The 20,172-nt window shown below is 44.5% G+C and overlaps 1 protein-coding gene across 16 annotated transcripts in view; it reads right to left on the bottom strand.

Moving 5' to 3' along the window:
• Positions 1–20,172, bottom strand: part of dmd (dystrophin) — a 1,983,813-nt gene that overhangs the window by 216,016 nt on the left and 1,747,625 nt on the right. For all 16 annotated transcript variants that reach the window (XM_072585000.1, XM_072584994.1, XM_072584999.1 and 13 more), the window contains one exon: positions 3,258–3,414. In XM_072585000.1, the coding sequence (XP_072441101.1) occupies positions 3,258–3,414 (157 nt within the window). The remainder of the gene's footprint in view (positions 1–3,257; positions 3,415–20,172) is intronic.

Raw genomic sequence — 20,172 nt, 5'->3', positions numbered from 1 at the left:
AATGCAAATTCCACAGCTATCAGAATTGAGAACAATAACTTCTATTAAGATTCTCTCTACCTACTGCATGGAAATAATCAGAAACTCTGATGTGTACTTTTAGATTAGATTATCGACAGTGTGGAAACAAGTCCTTCAGCCCAACAAGTCCATACTGACCCTCTGAAGAGTAACCCACCCAGACTCATTTTCCTCTGACTAATGCAGCTAACTCTATGGGCAATTTAGAATGGCCAAATTACCTGACCTGCACATCTTTGGACTGTGGGAAGAAATCAGAGCACCCGGAGGGAACTCATGCAGACACGGGGAGAATGTGCACACTCCACACAGACAGTCGCCCAGGGCCAGAGTTGAACCTGGAATCCAGGCACTGTGAGGCAGCAGTGCTAACAATTGAGCCACTGTGTCACCCAAATTTTGGAGGAAACTATTTTCCTCTTTCAGTTAATTCAAAATTTGATCAGGAATGGGATAACTTTATAGTTTATACTTCACATTGACACCGAACATGTAATTAAATCATATATTTTGATCTAAACTGACATTGACATATGTTGAGTGAGAGCACCTTTCCTTCACATCCACTCGTACCCCAGGGCTCACCCCTTGCTCCAAAGGAACTCCATGTTGGGCATTAGGAACCAGCATTTCATGGACACCAGCCATCATATATCCTATATCCATGTCTGACATGTGCCAGATCCCTCATCTCTGAGCAACTTGCAGTGCACCTCTGCATGGCAGGGCAAAATAGCAATGCTGCAGCATGTACATTTTACGTTCAGGGATCCATACCTAGCGCATGGACTGGACTAGGCTGCACCTCCTAGCTGTTTGCTTGCTCTCATAGAGTTCACTCACTCTGAGCGGGACTGGATGTCTTACTTTGCCTTTCCTTTTTGCATCTTGCCTCTCACTCAGAAATATCAGGCTCATATTACTGCTGCATTGCTGTGCTATTCAACAGACACACAAAGCCAGGCAGCTTGGCAAGGTTGTGCGCAATTCTCATTCAAGTGAAGGGAGATAACCTTCATTCATGGCATCTTGCAACAGCAAGACAAAGGCAGCCTCTGATACCAGCCAAGGGGCTTGGATGCAGTCAATCAGCCATCAGGGCAGTCAAAGTCAGGATCGTTTCCTCAGAAGGGGTGAGGATCTGAATCTAGATTAGAGTGGTGCTGGAAAAACACAGCAGGTCAGGCAGCATCCGAGGAGCAGGAAAATCGGCGTTTCGGGCAAAAGCCCTTCATCAGGAATGAGGCAGGAGCCTCCAGGGTAGAGAGGTAAAAAAATCTGAATGTCATGCAACCTGAACTCTTTCAGTCCTATTGTGGGCTTTGCTTCACCTGCACATCCACTAATATCATTTATTGTATCCGTTGCTCCCGAAGCGGTCTCCTCTACATTGGGGAGACCGGACGCCTCCTTGCAGAGCGCTTCAGGGAACATCTCCGGGACACCCGCACCAATCAACCCCACCGCCCTGTGGCACCACATTTCAATTCCCCCTCCCACTCTGCCAAGGAAATGCAGGTCCTGGGCCTCCTCCACCACCCCTCCCTCACCACCTGACGCCTGGAGGAAGAACGCCTCATCTTCCGCCTCAGAACACTTCAACCCCAGGGCATCATTTTGGATTTCACCAGTTTCCTCATCTCCCCTCCCCCCACCTTACCCTAGCTCCAACCTTCCAGCTCAGCACTGTCCTCAAGACCTGTCCTACCTGCCAATCTCCCTTCCCACCTATTTGCTCCACCCTCCCCTGTGACCTATCACCTCCATCCACACCCCCATTCACCTATTGTACTCTTTGCTACCTTCTCCCCAGCCCACCCGCACCCTCTCCCCCCCCCCCCCCCCCTCCATTTAGTTCTCCACCCTGGAGGCTTCCTGCCTCTATTCCCTCGATTCTCATGCTCCTCAGATGCTGCCTGACCTGCTGTGCTTTTCCAGCACCACTCTGATCTAAACTTTTTTCTCTCCTGCAATAAAAGAGATGCGGGTATGAAGGGAGTGGCATAGCAGTTAATGCCGATGAAAGTGGGCCAGTATCCTGTGAGAGTAAGTAGGTAGCACAGAAGACATGCAAGATTAATGATGTTTGAGGTTGGGATGCATGACAGCAGGTGAGGAAAGATGTTTCAGGCAATAGTGAGAGTGGGAGAGCATGAGACTTGATGGGGGGGGTGGATACAGGAGTAGAAATAATGTAAATATGAGGCATCAAACAGAAAACAGTGGTGCCTATACTGGTGGAGTGGAGAAGCTAATGATCTCGATACTTCTTTGCATTCCTTCAGCAAGCTGAGGCTGTCATTGTGTGATCTCAGTGTCCCTTGCTAGTCATGGGGGTCAAGGACGTCCCACATCTGCTCCATCCCACCCACCAGGACCTCCAGATTCCTCTCCGCAAAGTGGCTCACCAACTTCCTCCTGTTTGCAAAGTCCTGGACAAATGTCAGCAACCGTGCAGGGCAGCTCTGGAATGACAGTGCCTGTCCAGGGGCACAACAATCTTTTAAAGGTAGTATCAGTGCTTGGGATGTCAGTCCATTCTGGCATGTTATGTGAATGGCAATTCTTGGATGGGACTAGAGTCGGGTCAGCAGGGTGTCACAGGAGTAGGGTAGGTTGTTTATGAGGCAATTTGGTCAGATACAGCAGGAAACCCTTTTAGGTGTTTATAGAAAACTTGCCATGAATCTCAACAAAAGATACCTAGCTAAATTAAATGTAAAATTCAGGCCGTAGTTTCCATTTCGTACTTATTTCAGCTGCTAGGAAAGAGTTCAAGTTATTTCAGCTTTTTCCAAACTTCTTCTCAGCTGGCTTCATTAAATTCATGACCAAACTTTATTTTAAAAAGAGCAGATTTCAAACATCTAATCATCAATCAACAAAACTTTGCTAAAATGCAACTCAAAGATGTTGTTCACATCCCAGGAACACTACAAATGCTGTTTGCATTACACTTCCAATGTTGTAAACAAAACTCAAACATGCTTTCCATCATCTAGAACAGTATCCATACATGTTCCTTTTTATTATGTTAATTTTGTATGGAATGAATTTGGCAAGTTAAGCATGCTTTGTTATATACAGTGATCAAATTATAATCTAAGAAAACTTCACATCTGCAATAGAATGTAATAAGCCGTTTCTTTAGCAATACCACTCAGCCCTCGCAGCAGAAATGGAGCTAGGAATATACTTTGTGATAACATTTTGAAGCAGTGAAAGTTTTTCCTTACTCGGTGAACATCATTCTGTTGTTGTACAGTAGGAACATCACCACCAATAGGCTTTTGTCTTGTCAGCTCATCATTCTTCAAATTTAGCCATGCTAGTAAGTCCTGAAGAGAGACATGCAGCCGCTTCCACTGTTCAGCACTCGTTTCCAGACAGGCTCTAGAAAGGGATTTTTAAAAAAAGTATGTCAGCATTCTATTACCCATATAACAATGGTAACTACATTAATTACGCTGTACAAAATAGCTTCACCTACCAACTGCAGCCAACTACTCCAAGTGGGTTCTATTCTTCATACCCTGAAGAATGTTTCTACTGTCTTTCCATTAACATATAAACAAGCACCTCTTATGGCAGACTATTCAAAGCATACCCTGCTTTCTAAAATCAATTTAAATGCTTTTCTGAGAAAACATGTGATTAGAAATGAAACACTACAGGACAAATATACCCCATACTGAATATTATCTACAGTATTTGTCATGCCATTAAATATTCTGAATATTTGTATAAATTACATTCATTTTTGTCCAAAATGAGTCAAATAAATAAAACAAACAATATAAATTCCTATGCTGGTGTAACACATACTACATGGCTCTTGTTGTATGTGTTAATTCCAATTTTATGGAAAGATCTGCTGCTCCCCCCTCCTGCCACCTCCCACACACCCCACCCCCAACCACATAAGACCCATCAGACATAGGAGTGGAAGTAAGGTCATTCCACCCATCGAGTCCACTCCGCCATTCAATCATGGCTGATGGGCATTTCAACGCCACTTACCCGTGCTCTCCCCACATCCCTTAACTCCTTGCAAGATTAATAATTTATCAATCACTGCCTTGAAGACACCCAATGTCCCGGCCTCCACTGTGCTCTGTGACAATGAATTCCACAGGCCCACCACTCTCTGGTTGAAGAAATGTCTCCTCATTTCTGTTTTAAATTGATCCCCTCTAATTCTAAGGGTGCGCCCACGAGTCCTAGTATCCCCGCCTGGCGTAAACAACTTCCCAGTTTCCACCCTTTCTAAGCCATGCATTATCTTGTAAGTTTCTATTAGATCTCCTCTCAAATTTCGAAACTCTAATGAATACAATTCCAGGATCCTCAGCTGTTAGGCCGACCATTCCAGGGATCATTCATGTGAATCTCTGCTAGACACGCTCCAGTGACTGTATGTCCTTCCTGAAGTGTGGGGCACAAAATTGGATATAGTCTTCTAAATGGGGCCTAACCAGGGCTTTATAAAGTCTCAGTAGCACATCACTGCTTTTACATTCCAACCCTCTTGAGATAAATGACAACATTACATTTAGTTTCTTAACCATGGACTCAACCTGCAAATCAACCTTTAGAGAATCCAAGACAAGCACTCCCAGATGTCTTTGCACTTTGGCTTTGGGAATTTTCCCACCATTTAGAAAATAGTCTGTCCCTGTATTCTTTTTTCCAAAGTGCAACCCCTTGCATTTGCTCACATTGAATTTCATCAGCCTCCCCACTTCCTCAAAACTACCTGCCTGTCCGCCTAACTTTGTATCACAGGCAAACTTCACCAGAATGCCCCCAGTCCCTTCATCCAGATCATTTATATATAAAGTGAACAGCTGCGGCCCCAACACTGAACCCTGCAGGACACCACTTGTCACCAGCTGCCATTCCTAAAAAGACGTTTTTATCCCAACCCTCTGTCTTCTGTCAATCCTCAATCCATGCCAGTAGCTCACCTTGAACACCATGGGCCCTCAATTACTCAGCAGCCTCCCGTGAGGCACCTTATCAAAGGCCTTTTGGAAGACAAGGTAGATAGCATCCACTGGGTTTCCCGAGTCTACTTGTTACCTCTTCAAAGAATTCTAACATGTTTGTCAGGCACGACCTCCTCTTACTAAATCCATGCTGACTTATTCTAATCTGACCCTGCACTTGCAAGAATTTAGAAATCTCATCCTTAATGATGGATTCTGGAATTTTACCTTCAACCGAGGTTAGGCTAATCAGCCTATAATTTTCCATCTTTTGTCTTGATCCTTTCTTGAACAAGGAGGTTACAACAGTGATTTTCCAATCATCTGGGACTTTCCCTGACTCCAGTGATTTTTGAAAGATTACAACCAGTGCCTCTGCTATTTCTTCAGCCACGTCCCTCAGAACTCTAGGATGTAGCCCATCGGAGCCAGGAGATTTATTGATTTTTAGACCTTTTAGCTTTTCTAGTACATTCTCTTTTGTAATGACTACCATACTTAACTCTACCCCGACTGTCCTTAATCGTTGGGATATTACTCATGACTTCCACTGTGAAGACTGGCACAAAGTACTTATTAAGTTCTTCAGCTATTTCATTATCTCCCATCACTAGCCTTCCTACATCAAATTGGAATGGCCCAATTTCTACTCTTGTTTCTTATGCATTGAAAGAAGCTTTTACAATTATATTTAATATTACCGGCAAGCTTTCCTTCAGATTTGATCCTCTCCTTCCTTATTTCTCTCTTTGTTATCCTATGTTTGCTTTTGTAGTCTTCCCAATCTACTGATTTCCCAGTGCTCTTGGCCACTTTATAGGCTCTCTGTTTTTCTATGATACATTTCTTGAATTCCTTTGTCAGCCAACACTGTGTAAACTTCCCCCCCACCTCCACCCCACCGGATAATCTTTCTTTTCTTTGGGATGAACCTCTATACTGTGTCCTCAATTACACCCAGAACTCCTGCCATTGTTGCTCTACTGTCTTCCCCACTAGGCTCTGCTTCCAGTAGATTTTCGTTAGTTCCTCTCTCTTTATTTAACTGTAACACCATTACATCCAATTTTGCCTTCCCTCTTTCAAAGTGCAGACTGAACTCTGCCATATTATGATCACTGCCTCCTAAGTGTTCCCTTACTTTAGGATCTTTTATACAGTCTGGCTCATTACATAGCACCAAGTCCAGAATAGCCTGCTTGCTTGTGGGCTCCATCACAAGCTGTTCCAAAAAGCCAACTTATAAGCATTCCATGAATTCCCTTTCTTTGGATCCTCTGTCAACATTATTCACCCAGTCAATTTGCATATTGAAGTCCCCTATGGTCACCGTGAACTTGCCTTTCTGACATGCCCTATCTATTTCCTGGTACATCTTGTGCCCCTGGTCCTGACCACTGCTGGGAGGTCTGTACATAACTCTCATTATGGTTTTTTTTCACCTTTGTGGTTCCTCAACTCCACCCACACAGACTCCACATCATCTGACCTTACGCTATTCAGTGCCAAAGATTTAATTTCATTCTTAGCTGACAAAGTAACCCCACTCCCTTTGCCCACCGCCCTGTCTTTTCGATAAGCTTTAAATCCTTCGATGTTTAACTGCCAGTCCTGAACCCCCTGCAACCACATCTCTGTGTTGCCTAACACAGCATAATTATTCATGATACTCTGCTATTAATTCATCTACTTTGTTACCAATACTACAAGCATTCAGGTAAAACACCTTAATGCTAATTTTCTTATCCTCATGATATTCGTCATCTCTAGTAATATGTCCTAAGTTATCCTTCCTTTTTGCTTCATTCCTAGTCTGCCCCAAACTTAAACCCTGCACACATGCTAACCCGCTGCTTATCTTTCTACTTGATCCATGCTCCCTGTTGCTTTCCTTTTTCCTTCCCTCTGACTCAAGTTTAAAGTCTGAGCGACCACCATATTTATCCTTTTCGCTAGAACACTGGTTCCAGATCGGTTCGGGTGGAGACCGTCCCATTGGTATAGATCTCCCCGCTTCCAAAACTGATGCCATTTCCCATGAAATGGAATCCCTTTTTCCCATACCAATCTCTTAGCCACGTGCTTATTTACGTAATTTTCTTATCCTGACCCATTTAGCACATGGCTTGGGCAGTAATCCAGAGATTATGACCCTCGAGGACCTGGTCTTCAATTTCCTTCCGAGAGCTTGATACTCCCAAACAGGTCCTCCTTCCTAACCTTGCCTATGTTGTTTGTGCCAACATGGACCACAACAACTGGATTCTCCCCCTCCAACTCCAATATCCTTTCAAGCCGGTTGGAGATGTCCTGCACCCTGGCACCAGGCAGGGAACACACCATGCAGGATTCCCGATCCAGCTCACAAAGGATAATATCTGTCACTCTAATTATTGAATCTCCTATAACAACTACTTGTCTTTTTGCTCCCCCTTCTTGAGTGGCCTACTGCACCACAGTGCCGTGGCCAACTGTCTCACCCTGTACACAGCCCTTTTCCTCATCCAGACAGGGAGCAAAAATTTCATACCTGTTGGACAAGGTCAAGGGCTGAGGTGCCTCCACTCCTGAACCCAGAATCCCCCTACCTGCCTCACTTACAGTCACACCCTGTTGTTCCTGATCACTAACCGAATTTGAATTATTTAATCTCGCGGGTGTGATGGCCTCCTGACAAAACGCTCATCTTAGGCTGCTACAAAGGCACTAAAAGGTATCATCATACCACATGGTCAGTGTGAACTTTCAGCCATACTCATAGAGATGTACAGCACGGAAACAAACCTTTCAGTCCAACTTGTCCATGCTAACCAGATATTCCAACCCAATCTAGTCCCACCTGCCAGAATGTGGTCCATATCCCTCCATACCCTTCCAATTCATATACCCGTCCAGATGCCTTTTAAATGTTGCAATTGCACGAGCCTCCACCACTTCCTCTGGCAGCTCATTCTATACATGTTCCACCCTCTGCATGAAAACATTTCCCCTTGTATCTTTGTATCTTTCCCCTCTCACCCTAAACCTATGCTCCCTAGTTCTGGACTTCCCCACCTCAGGGAAAAGACTTTGTCTATTTATCCTATACAAAAACCTCATGATTTTATAAACCTCTATAAGGTCACCCCTCAGCCTCCGACCTCCAGGGAAAACAGCCCCAGCCCGTTTAATCTCTCCCTATAGCGCACATCCTCCAACCCTGGCAACATCCTTGCAAATCCTTTCTGAACCCTTTCAAGTTTCACAACATCTTTCCAATGAGGGAGACCAGAATTGTACACAATATTCCAACAGTGGCCAAACTAGTGTCCTTACAGCCGCAACATGACCTCCCAATTCCTGTACTCAATACTCTGATGAATCCTCAGTCAGGTATTTTATTCACTGATTGTTATGCAGTGACCTTTGCAAGAAAATGTTCCAGCAGGTATGTCAGAAGGAACTTGATCAGGCACCGTGGTTGACTTTCATTGTTGAGAAACACTTAGAATTATCCATCTCGCTTCACATACAGATACTGAAGAACTGACCACAGCCATACCCAGAAAAAGAGAAAAAACGCTTTGACAAATATCAAATACACTAAAAATTTCTATATACAGGTGGGAATTTCTTAACATAATCAGCTCAAATCTCAAAGCTACAGTTGATTCAAGTTATGTTTTACCTAACCTCACCACAGCATTGAACACGAACTTGAGAGGCCAATCCCATAAACCCTAGTTCCCATGAATGATCCAAAGTAATATGAAAACCATACCATGTGACCACTATAATATAGCTAGTCACAATACAGAATCATATACAAAAAAAAACAAAATGGGGAGAAGACATGGTGGTTCCGTGTAATTTCATACTTCTTGTTGGAGAAGTGCATGTCATCTCTCGTCCTTGACATCCATTCCTGCTCCCTTCGCTCCATCCTCACGACAGTGTTAACCATCTAATTTCTCAGCTTGATTCACTTGCTAACTAATATTCCAAATTTTCCCACTCATTGAGCAGTGCTTCGTTTTCCTTTTAAAAATTTTCATAATTATCATCCCTACATCTAAATTATTGAAACTTCAGGTGCTCCTAGTCACTCATAGAGTCATACAGATGTACAGCATGGAAACAAACCCTTCGGTCCAACCCATCCATGCTGACCAGATATCCCAACCCAATCTAGTCCCACCTGCTGGCCCATATTCGTCCAAACCCTTCCTGTTCATATACCCATTCAAATGCCTCTTAAATGTTGCAATTGTACCAGACTCCACCATTTCCTCTCGCAGCTCATTCCATACCCATACCACCCTCTGTGTTAAAAGGTTGCCCCTTAGGTCTCTTTTATATCTTTCCCCCTCACCCAAAACCTATGCCCTCTAGTTTGGGACTCCCTGAACCCAGTCGATTTATCCTATCCATGCCCTTCATAATTTTGTAAACTTCTATAAGGTCACCCCTCAGCCTCCGACCCTCCAGGGAAAACAGCCCCAGCCTGTTCAGCCTCTCCCTGTAGCTCAAATCCTCCAACCCTGGCAACATCCTTGTAAATCTTTTCTGAACCCTTTCAAGTTTCACAACATCTTTCCGATAGGAAGGAGACTAGAATTGCATGTAATATTCTAACAGGTGACCAAACCAATGTCCTGTACAGCATCAACATGACCTCCCAACTCCTGTACTCAATACTCTGACCAATAAAGGAAAGCATACCAAATGCCTTCTTCTTTACCTATCTACCTGCGACTCCACTTTCAAGAAGCTATGAACCTGCACTCCAAGGCCTCTTTGTTCAGCAACACTCCCTCGGACCTTACCATTAAGTGTATAAGTCCTGCTAAGATTTGCTTTCCCAAAATGCAGCACCTCGCATTTATCTGAATTAAACTCCATCTGCCACTTCTCAGCCCAATGGCGCATCTGGTCCAGATCCTGTTGTAATCTGAGATAACCCTCTTCGCTGTCAACTACACCTCCAATTTTGGTATTATCTGCAAACTTACTAACTGTACCTCTTATGCTTGCATCCAAATCATTTGTGTAAATGACAAAAAGTAGAGGACCCAGCACCGATCCTTGTGGCACTCCACTGGTCACAGGCCTCCATTCTGAAAAACAACCCTCAACCACCACCCTCTGTCTTCTATCTTTGAGCCAGTTCTGTATCCAAATGGCTAGTTCTCCCAATATTCCATAAGATCTAACCTTGCTAATCAGTCTCCCATGGGGAACCTTGTCGAACGCCTTACTGACGTTCATATAGATCACATCTACAGCTCTGCCCTCATCAATCTTCTTTGTTACTTCCTCAAAAAACTCAATCATTTTTTTAAGACATGATTTGCCACACACAAAGCCATGTTGACTATCCCTAATCAGTCCTTGCCTTTCCAAATACATGTTCATCCTGTCCCTCAGGATTCCCTCCAAAAACTTGCCCACCACCAATGTCAGGCTCACCGGTCTATAGTTCCCTGGCTTGTCCTTACCATTCTTCTTAAACAGTGGCACCACGTTTACCAACCTCCAGTCTTCCGGCACCTCACCTGTGACTATCGATGATACAAATCTCTCAGCAAGAGGCCCAGCAATCACTTCTCTAGCTTCCCACAGAGTGCTCGGGCACACCTGATCAGGTCCTGGGGATTTATCCACCTTTACCTGTTTCAAGACATCAGCACTTCCTCCTCTGTAATATGTACATTTTTCAAGATGTCACCATCTATTTCCCTACAGTCTATATCTTCCATATCCTTTTCCACAGTAAATAGTGATGCAAAATACTCACTTAGTATCTCCCCCATTTTTTGCGGCTCCAATAAACAGAACTCTTTCCCATATGTGCTAGCACCGACTCACCCTACCTAGTGTAACCCAAGGGTCTCTGATGATCTGAAGCAGATGTTTATGTCTTCCACATATGTCCCATTTTCATTCACAATCTCTTCAGCAATGGAATGAGAAAACAATTTTGAAAATCGGGCATGGAATGAAATATGAAGTTGCAGAATTTCCTGCATGTGAAGATACAGCACAACAGTATTGATCAGACTCTTTAAATTCCATCACTACAACATGTCCTCCCACAATGAAGAAAAACTGGAACACAAGGTTCCTTGCATCAGCCATCTTCCTTTATTTGCAAAATAATAGCCCTCATGTAGTCACCTACTGAGCCTGGTGTAAGCTGACCTGGGGGGCTTTCTGTTTAAATATTTGATGCACATTGTGTGACCTTTTTCATCCTGCTTATTATTTAAGAGGAAGTCCTATGCTAAATACAGTCTTGCTGACCACCCATGATTAGAGACCAGCCAGCAAAAGAGTGTGGTGTGTCTCGATAATCAAGATTGGCTGATCCACAGCTTGAAAATGCGTTGCTGGAAAAGCGCAGCAGGTCAGGCAGCATCCAAGGAGCAGGAGAATTGCATTTCGGGCATGAGCCCTTCTTCGGGAATGAGGAAAGTGTGTCCAGCAGGCTAAGATAAAAGGTAGGGAGGAGGGACTTGGGGGAGGGGCATTGGAAATGCGATAGGTGGAAGGAGGTAAAGGTGAGGGTGATAGGCCAGAGTGGGGGCGGGGGCGGAGAGGTCAGGAAGAAGATTGCAGGTTAGGAAGGTGGTGCTGAGTTCGAGGGTTGGGACTGAGACAAGGTGGGTGGAGGGGAAATAAGGAAACTGGAGAAATCTGAGTTCATCCCTTGTGGTTGGAGGGTGCTTAGGCAGAAGATGAGGCACTCTTCCTCCAGCTGTCGTGTTGCTATGGTCTGGTGATGGAGGAGTCCAAGGACCTGCATGTCCTTGGTGGAGTGTGAGGGGGAGTTGAAGTGTTGAGCCACGGGGTGGTTGGGTTGGTTGGTCCGGGTGTCCCAGAGGTGTTCTCTGAAACGTTCCACAAGTAGGCGGCCTGTCTCCCCAATATGAAGCGGCCACATCGGCTGCAGCGGATGCAGGAAATGATATGTGTGGAGGTGCAGGTGAATTTGTGAAGGATCCCTTGGGGCATTGGAGGGAAGTAAGGGGGGAGGTGTGGGTGTAAGTTTTGCACTTCTTGCGGTTGCAGGGGAAGGTGCCGGGAGTGGAGGTTGGGTTGATGGGGGGTGTGTGGACCTGACGAGGGAGTCACGGAGGGAGTGGTCTTTTTGGAAAGCTGATGGGGAGGGAAGGGAAATATATCCCTGGTGGTGGGGTCTGTTTGGAGGTGGCAGAAATGACGACGGATGCTACGATGTATATGGAGGTTGGTGAGGTGGTAGGTGAGGACCAGTGGGATTCTGTCCTGGTGGCGATTGGAGGGGCGGGGCTCAAGGGCGGAGGAGCGGGAAGTGGAGGAGATGTGGTGGAGAGCATCGTCGATCACGTCTGGGGGAAAATTGCGGTCTTTGAAGAAGGAGGCCATCTGGGTTGTACGGTATTGGAACTGGTCCTCCTGGGAGCAGATGCGGCGGAGACAAAGGAATTGGGAATATGGGATGGCATTTTGACAGGGGGCAGGGTGGGAGGAGGTGTAGTCTAGGTAACTGTGGGAGTCGGTCAGTTTATAGTAAATGTCCGTGTTGATTCGGTCGCCTGAGATAGAAATGGAGAGGTCTGGGAAGGGGAGGAAGGAGTCTGAGACGGTCCAGGTAAATTTGAGGTCAGGGTGGAAGGTGTTGGTAAAGTGGATGAACTGTTCAACCACATCGTGGGAGCATGAGGCAGCGCCGATACAGTCATCGATGTAGCGGAGGAAAAGGTGGGGGGTGGTGCCAGTGTAGCTGCGGAAGATGGACTGTTCCACATATCCTACAAAGAGGCAGGCATAGCTGGGGCCCACGCGGGTGCCCATGGCTACTCCTTTGGTTTGGAGGAAGTGGGAGGATTGGAAAGAAAAGTTGTTCAGAGTGAGGACCAGTTCAGTCAATCGCAGGAGGGTGTCAGTGGAAGGGTCCTGGTTGGTACAGCGGGAAAGGAAGAAGCGGAGGGCTTTGAGTCCTTCGTGATGGGGGATGGAGGTGTACAGGGACTGGATGTCCATGGTGAAGATAAGGCGTTGGGGACCAGGGAAGCGAAAATCATGGAGGAGGTGGAGGGCATGGGTGGTGTCCCGAATGTAGGTGGGGAGTTCTTGGACTAAGGGGGACAGGACCGTGTCGAGGTATGCAGAGCTGAGTTCGGTGGGGCAGGAGCAGGCTGAGACAATGGGTCGGCCGGGGCAGTCAGGTTTGTGGATTTTGGGCAGGAGGTAGAAACGGGCGGTGCTGGGTTGTGGGACTATGAGGTTGATCCACAGCTTACTGATTGCATTCTTAACCACATTTCCACTCAGGCTTGTAGGGAGAAAGTTTGTTTTTAAACACATTTGAATGTTATTCCTATTCAAAATCTTCTTCGTGACAGAATCATTGCTCAATGCCATGCTCCAAACTTGTGACTATCCCTCCCACAAACTCCCTGCATGAATGCTGCCTCTCCCACTGCCATGAAATGACCCATCCCATCAAAGTCAAGCGATTTTTCTGTGACTGTAACATTCATTGCATTATCAATTATACACCATCCTGAACCCCTATAAAGCTTTTAACATTGCTGACCACACATTTACCCTTTAACTCTCTACTCTCTGGTGCAACTACATAGAATTGTTCTCATTTGGTTTCACTTTTACATTCTTGATTGCAGTCACAGAATTGCCAGAATTGGTTTTTATAACTATCATCATCCCATTACCTTTGAAATCCCCTTCATCTCTTCCTTTTCCTGTCTTGCAAACTGCCTTGAGTGATATTATCCAAATGAATGGGGGAGCAGCTTTTGCCTCAATGCTCATGACACATAGCACTACTTTTCTCAATCTTACTTGATTCTCTGACAACTGCTCACCCCCCAGTTTTAAACCCACACAACCGATGACTTCTGTGATCTTATTTTTCCATCATTTGTCAGGGATAAGGGTAATTTCCTCCAGATCTTGGAAAGTCTAATGTCATAACTTTCAGTCTCTGTAATAAATGTTACCAATGTTACCAACCCCCAGATCCAGTTCATTTAAAATCCTTCTCTCCCCACCAGGATCCATTCATGCCTCTATTCTTGGGACCACATCAGATGCCTTATTATTGACCATTCAATTCAGGGAAACAGCTGCTTTCTCTTCACCCTGTCCATGCCCTCAATCCTATTTACCTCCACCACGTCTTCTCTCAACTCTCTCTACTCCAAAGAAAAAGGAACAAGCTTACCCAACTTTTCTTGAAAGCTAAAATGTTCCATCCTAGACAACATCCTGGTTAATCTCCTCTGCATCCCCTCCAGCAAGACCACATCATTCTTAGAATGCAGAGACCTGTACTGCACACAGTATTCTGGATGTGGCTTAAACAAAGTCCTACATAGTTCTGAGATAACCTCCCTGTTCTTACAATCTATGCCTTTCCTGACAGTGTCCCATATGCTTTCTGAACTCCCTGATAACCTGCTCTACCACCTCAGGAATCTGTGGGCAAGCACTCCAAGATCCCTCTGTCCTTCCGAGCTTTCTTGTGTTCTATCATTCAACTGTACTCTTTTGTCTTGTCACCTCTTCCAAAGTGCATCACCTCACACTTATTATGGTTAAATGAGATATGTTCCATTTCCAAGAGATCTGTCCACCTGACCAACCCATTTATATCCTCCTGTAACCTAAGACCTTATTCCTCACTGTCAACTCCCAGCTAATCTTCACGTTACTTGCAAACTTACTTATTAACCCTCCCCAGAGTCACATCTACATTGTTTATATATACCATAAACAAGAAGCGGGTCAGCACCAATGCCTGTGGTATGCCACTCAACATAGGCCTCCACTCACCCAAACAGCTTTCTACCATTACCCTCTGTTTCCTTAATTTTGGATCCACCTTGCCAAGTTAACCTTTATCAGTATCTTTATTACATAGGGGAACCTTGTCAAAGTATTTGCTGAAATCCATATATACAACGTCAACTGCACAACCCTCATCTGAATATTTGATCACTTTTTTGAAAAATTCAATCAGATTTGTTAGGCATAACTTCTCTCTCACGACGCCATGCTGACTATTATTGATCAAACATTGTTTGCTAAATGGAAATCAATTCAGCCTTTAGAATTTTCTCTTATAATATCCTTACCACTCACTCACTGTTCTGCAATTCCTTTGTTTACCTTTACTACCTTTTTTGCACAGTGGAAGCACATTGGCTGTCTTCTAGCCTTCTGGCACCTCCCTTGAGGCCAGAGAGGAACTAAAATTGGGGTCAGAACGCCTGCGATTTCTTCTCTCATCCCCCAGAGCAGCCTGGGATTCAACTCATCAGATCTTGGGATTTGTCCACATTTAAACTCACTAACCCTCCAATACCTCCTCACTCCCAACATCAATCTGCTCAGAAACCTCAAAGAATCTCACAAGAACCTATTCTTCAATTCCAGCAGCTACCTTGTCTGATTTTATGTCAACCAGGAAGGTCTCAGATTTATCGCTTGGATTGTGCTGTTAACCCAAACCAAACCAAGAAGTTTGCTTCAATCAGCCTCAGCACAAGACAGTAATGAAGAAAATGACAAAGCAACACTACTACTTCTGCCAACGAACCAATAACCCTCAATAAATAGGATGCCAATCCAGAACTTTGAGCTGAAATCTGATTGAACTGCAGACACAGCATATGTGAAGAATGGCTGTTTCGGTGGAACAGCAATGGGCTCATGGTCAACTCTAGGAATACCTCACGCCCGATGACCAGGTTTATTCCTGCAATGAGGAGGGAGTGTGCTCCTATTCACCCAATCAATGAACTCATTGAACGATGCTCGCCCAAACATGCTGGTCTTCCAGTGCAAAGTTGTAACTTCTATCGAGTATTGCACTCTAGCACATTCCAAGGTCCAGCACTATGTGCTGAGGAATGCACTAAAGCTTGGGGCAGCTGCCACCAAGGCACTGTGGAGAAATACCACTATCTAAAGTCTTTGTTCCAAAGTATCATGCAGGTCTGTTCATTGCCAAGCTCTCTACTTGCCTCTCTGTAGTGGAAAATTGAAAATATGTAATATTTAGCTGTGAAATAGATACCTGAGTTGGCTGCTATTTTGACAACAACTCAAATTTATCCAATCAGTTTAAATTATGCCTCAGGATACCAAAACCCAATCGAGTTTTAATTTATTGGTTTTGCCAACCTTGAGCCAATGAGACAATCTGATGCTTGGGCAATAAAAAAAACAGGCATTTTGAAAGTCAGAGAGTAACTGTCATTGACAGAGAGTAACTGCCCTCGACAGAGTAACTGCCATTAAGAAAGACTGCTGTTCAAAAACACTCTCTATCAAAGGTATCTTTCTCATATGAAAAATATTCGCAGTGTGGGCGGCACGGTGGCACAGTGGTTAGCACTGCTGCCTCACAGCGCCAGAGACCCGGGTTCAATTCCCGCCTCAGGCGACTGACTGTGTGGAGTTTGCACGTTCTCCCCGTGTCTGCGTGGGTTTCCTCCGGGTACTCTGGTTTCCTCCCACAGTCCAAAGATGTGCGGGTCAGGTGAATTGGCCATGCTAAATTGCCCGTAGTGTTAGGTAAGGGGTAGATGTAGATGTAGGGGTATGGGTGGGTTACGCTTCGGCGGGGCGGTGTGGACTTGCTGGGCCGAAGGGCCTGTTTCCACACTGTAAGTAATCTAATCTAATCTAATCTAATTAGATTAGTAATCTAATCTAATCTAAAAGAAAGACAACAACCCAGGGAGATCTTGAGCCGAAAGAAGACAGACACTAATGACAACAGCCGCAATATGGTTTTGCAAGTAAGTTGATGTAATTTTAATCCTGGTGTTTATTGAACAGTATATCGCTATAGAGTTGTGGGCAGATGACAAGCAGTTAAGAGAAAACAGGGGATTAGCGCTGTGAATAGTTGTGGTTTAATGTTCACTTTTAAAGTTAAGGAATAAATTGATATTATTTTTCTTTAAACAGTGGAATTTGGGAGTTCTCTGTCACTCATACTTTAACAGATTACGAGGTGAGGTGAACTTTTCTGGGTGCTTAGTTTAATTAGCAGGAGGGTTCACCGTCATATCAAAACAGTTTGTGGGGCTTGGGTCCGTGATTTGGAAGGGGTTTAGACAAATCCAGTCTGAAATTTAGACAGATTCGAACAGATTTGGGGTACGATAGATCCCAGCAGATTTTATTTAATAAATATTTTATAAATAAATAAAATATTGAGAAGAAGATTTTGATTTTTTTAAAGAAATATAAAATTACTACAAAATAATAGAACAATCTTGCAATATAGCAACAACAACAGTAAACAAATTACTACTTTACTCCATATACAATTTAGGAGAAAAACAAAATCTATACAAACTACACTTCAATAAACAAGCAAAACAAAAAAAAAAATAAATTAAACTGAGCTGAACCAAGGCAAATTAAATTAACTTACATTAAATTACAACACTCAGCAAAATCCCACCAAAGCTCCCCATCACTGGGAGCATCAGTTGGCATTCCTGTATTTGTTCAGAATTCTTTCTCCCAGGGGCCCCGGGCCACCAGACACAGCCCTCATGGCCACACAGAAGGCCCTAACCAATATAGCTGATAAGTCCGCTTCTATATGGTTCAAAAATGGCTGACATGTCCAATAAAAAAATTCCATTTTCTGGTGCACCATACTTGTAAGGAAGTCCAGGGGGATGTGCTCCATAACTAACTTAGGCCACCCCAAGAGTCCTGGGGGATATTCTGACCCCCAGCTCATCAGAATGTTCTTCCTCGCACAAAATGAAAGAATACTGAACAATATTTTCCCATGCGCGTCCGAAGAGGGGAGATTCGGTGCATCCAAGTGGATGGACACTGGATCTACCTTGACCTCGATTCCCAAGACCTCATCCAAAACACTTGCTATAGCACACCTAATACCTACAAAGCTTGTGGCAAAACCATAAGCAATAAGTAAGAGTACCAACATCTATTTTACATTTGGAGCACACTGGGGATGCCCTTATCTTAAATTTCGCAAGCTGCTCCGGTGCCAAATAAACCCTGTGGAGTACTTTCAATTGCATAGCCTACATCCTATTGCAAGTCGAAATCTTCCTTATGTTCTCCCAAGTATCCTCCCACTCCTCTGGTGAGATGTTCACCCCTAATTCCTGAACCCAAATTCCACACAGCCGTTCGATGTCCTGTGAGACACTACCTCCTAATAAATGATAGAGGGTGTTAACTGAAAGAGTGCCCATGGACCGAAGCGCACTTCTCCCCATATCCAACTTAGACGGGACTAACCATTAATATAGTCTTTTTCTGTATAAAGTCCCTAATCTGAATGTAATGAAAGAGGTCCCACCTAGAAAGCTCATATTTCTGGCTCAGCTGCTCGAAAGACATCATAACCTTCTTGTCAAATAAGTCTCCCAAAAAGGAAACACCTCTGGACTCCCAGAGCCTAAATCCGGAATCCATCGATCCCAGCCGCAATTCTCCCAATCCTACTATGGGAGTAAAGGAGAGGTTTTTTGGTAAATTGCCCTCACTTTGTCACATCATTCTCCACGCTTTAACTGTGTTAAGGACAATTGGATTTCTGCAATGGTCCATAACAGTCCTCATTTTGTCCATGAACAACAGATTAATGTGGGGACATTTTGCTTGGGAGGCCTCGATGTCTAGCCAAACTGACCGCAGGTCCTGGCAAGTGCAATCAGCCACACAGAATAGTAGGGAACTTAGTTAGTATTTCTTAACAACTGGAAAATCCACATCCCCACCCCACCATCCTCTGCAGAAGCTGCAATTTGGCAAATTTAATAAGAGGCCACTTGTGACGCCAGATAAAAGAGCTGAGCCAACTGTTAAGCCTCCATAGCGTCTGATTGGGCATCATCAAAGGAAGCATTCGCATGGGATATAATAAACGAGGAAGAACCTTCATTTTAACCAGAGCTATTCTACCTAAACAGGATATCGGAAGATCCTGCCAGTGCTGAAGGTCCTGTCTTATCTTCTCTGGCAATTGCAAAAAGTTAGCTTTATATAAATGATCAAAGGCTGGCATGATAAAAATGCCTAAGTACGGGAAACCTCCCTGTGACCATCTGAAAGGGAATCTGACTCCACCCCCAAGATCGGGTACTCTAATAAGACCCGTGACAAGCATGGCCTCCAGTTTCATTAAATTGATTTCTATCCTGAGAAAGAGCCAAATAAATGAATCAGTTGTATTAAAGAGGGCACAGATATTGTCAGGTTAGTTAGAAAGAGAAGAACATCATCTGCGTAAAGGGTGATCTTATGCCTTCCTGATTCTACCTCTGGGACAGTTATATTGGGTCCCTCTGGATGGCCTCTGCCAACGGCTCAATCACTAATGTGAATAGTAACAGTGAAAGGGGACACCCTTGTTGGCTGCCTCTGTCAATGCTAAACTTGTCAGACCTTATACCATTAGTGAGAACCACTGCTTTAGGATCACTATAACACTGCCACTCACCTGGCCACCTGGCTTCTCCACACATCCACCAACGCCAGACCCCTGTTCAGGTCCACCAGCTACCTGAATTATGGGGAAATACCTGCAAAACCCCTCGGCATCCGGTCCACCTCGGGGTCCATAAGTCGGTTAAAGTCTCCCCCTATAATTGTATGACATGCCCCAAGGACCATCAAACCTGGATAACGCAATTGAACGTTTGAGGGAGTGTGCCAGTGGGCAATATATATTCAAGATCCTATATTCCTCACCATGTATTAAAGTTTGAAGGATCAGAACCCGCCCACATTCGTCTTTAATTTGGCCTAACAATTGAAATGGAAGGTTCTTCTGAATGAGTATAGCTACTCCTCGACTTTTCAAACGAAAGGATGAAGAAAACACCCGGCCAAAACCTCCCTGCTGTAACTTTAAGTGCTCCTTACTGGTCAGATCTGTTTCTTGCAGCAAGGCTGCATCAATCCTTTCCTTTCTAAGGCATGAAAGTATCTTTTTCCCTTAATCGGTGAATGACTCCCCTTAACATTCCAGGCGCAGGTAAGCTGCTTGCAACACCTTTGTTGCCAATTCCCACATTCAAAGAACCTTTAACGTGGGTTATGATTGATTCTGTAGATCCTCTTCCTAAAAGTGGAAACCAGTACATGCTAACTATAATGGATGTGTCTACCA

Source organism: Chiloscyllium punctatum, chromosome 15, assembly GCF_047496795.1.
Source record: "Chiloscyllium punctatum isolate Juve2018m chromosome 15, sChiPun1.3, whole genome shotgun sequence".
NCBI lineage: Eukaryota > Metazoa > Chordata > Chondrichthyes > Orectolobiformes > Hemiscylliidae > Chiloscyllium > Chiloscyllium punctatum.
Note: the sequence above shows the minus strand (reverse complement) of the source record. Positions and strands in the feature narration are given on the sequence as shown.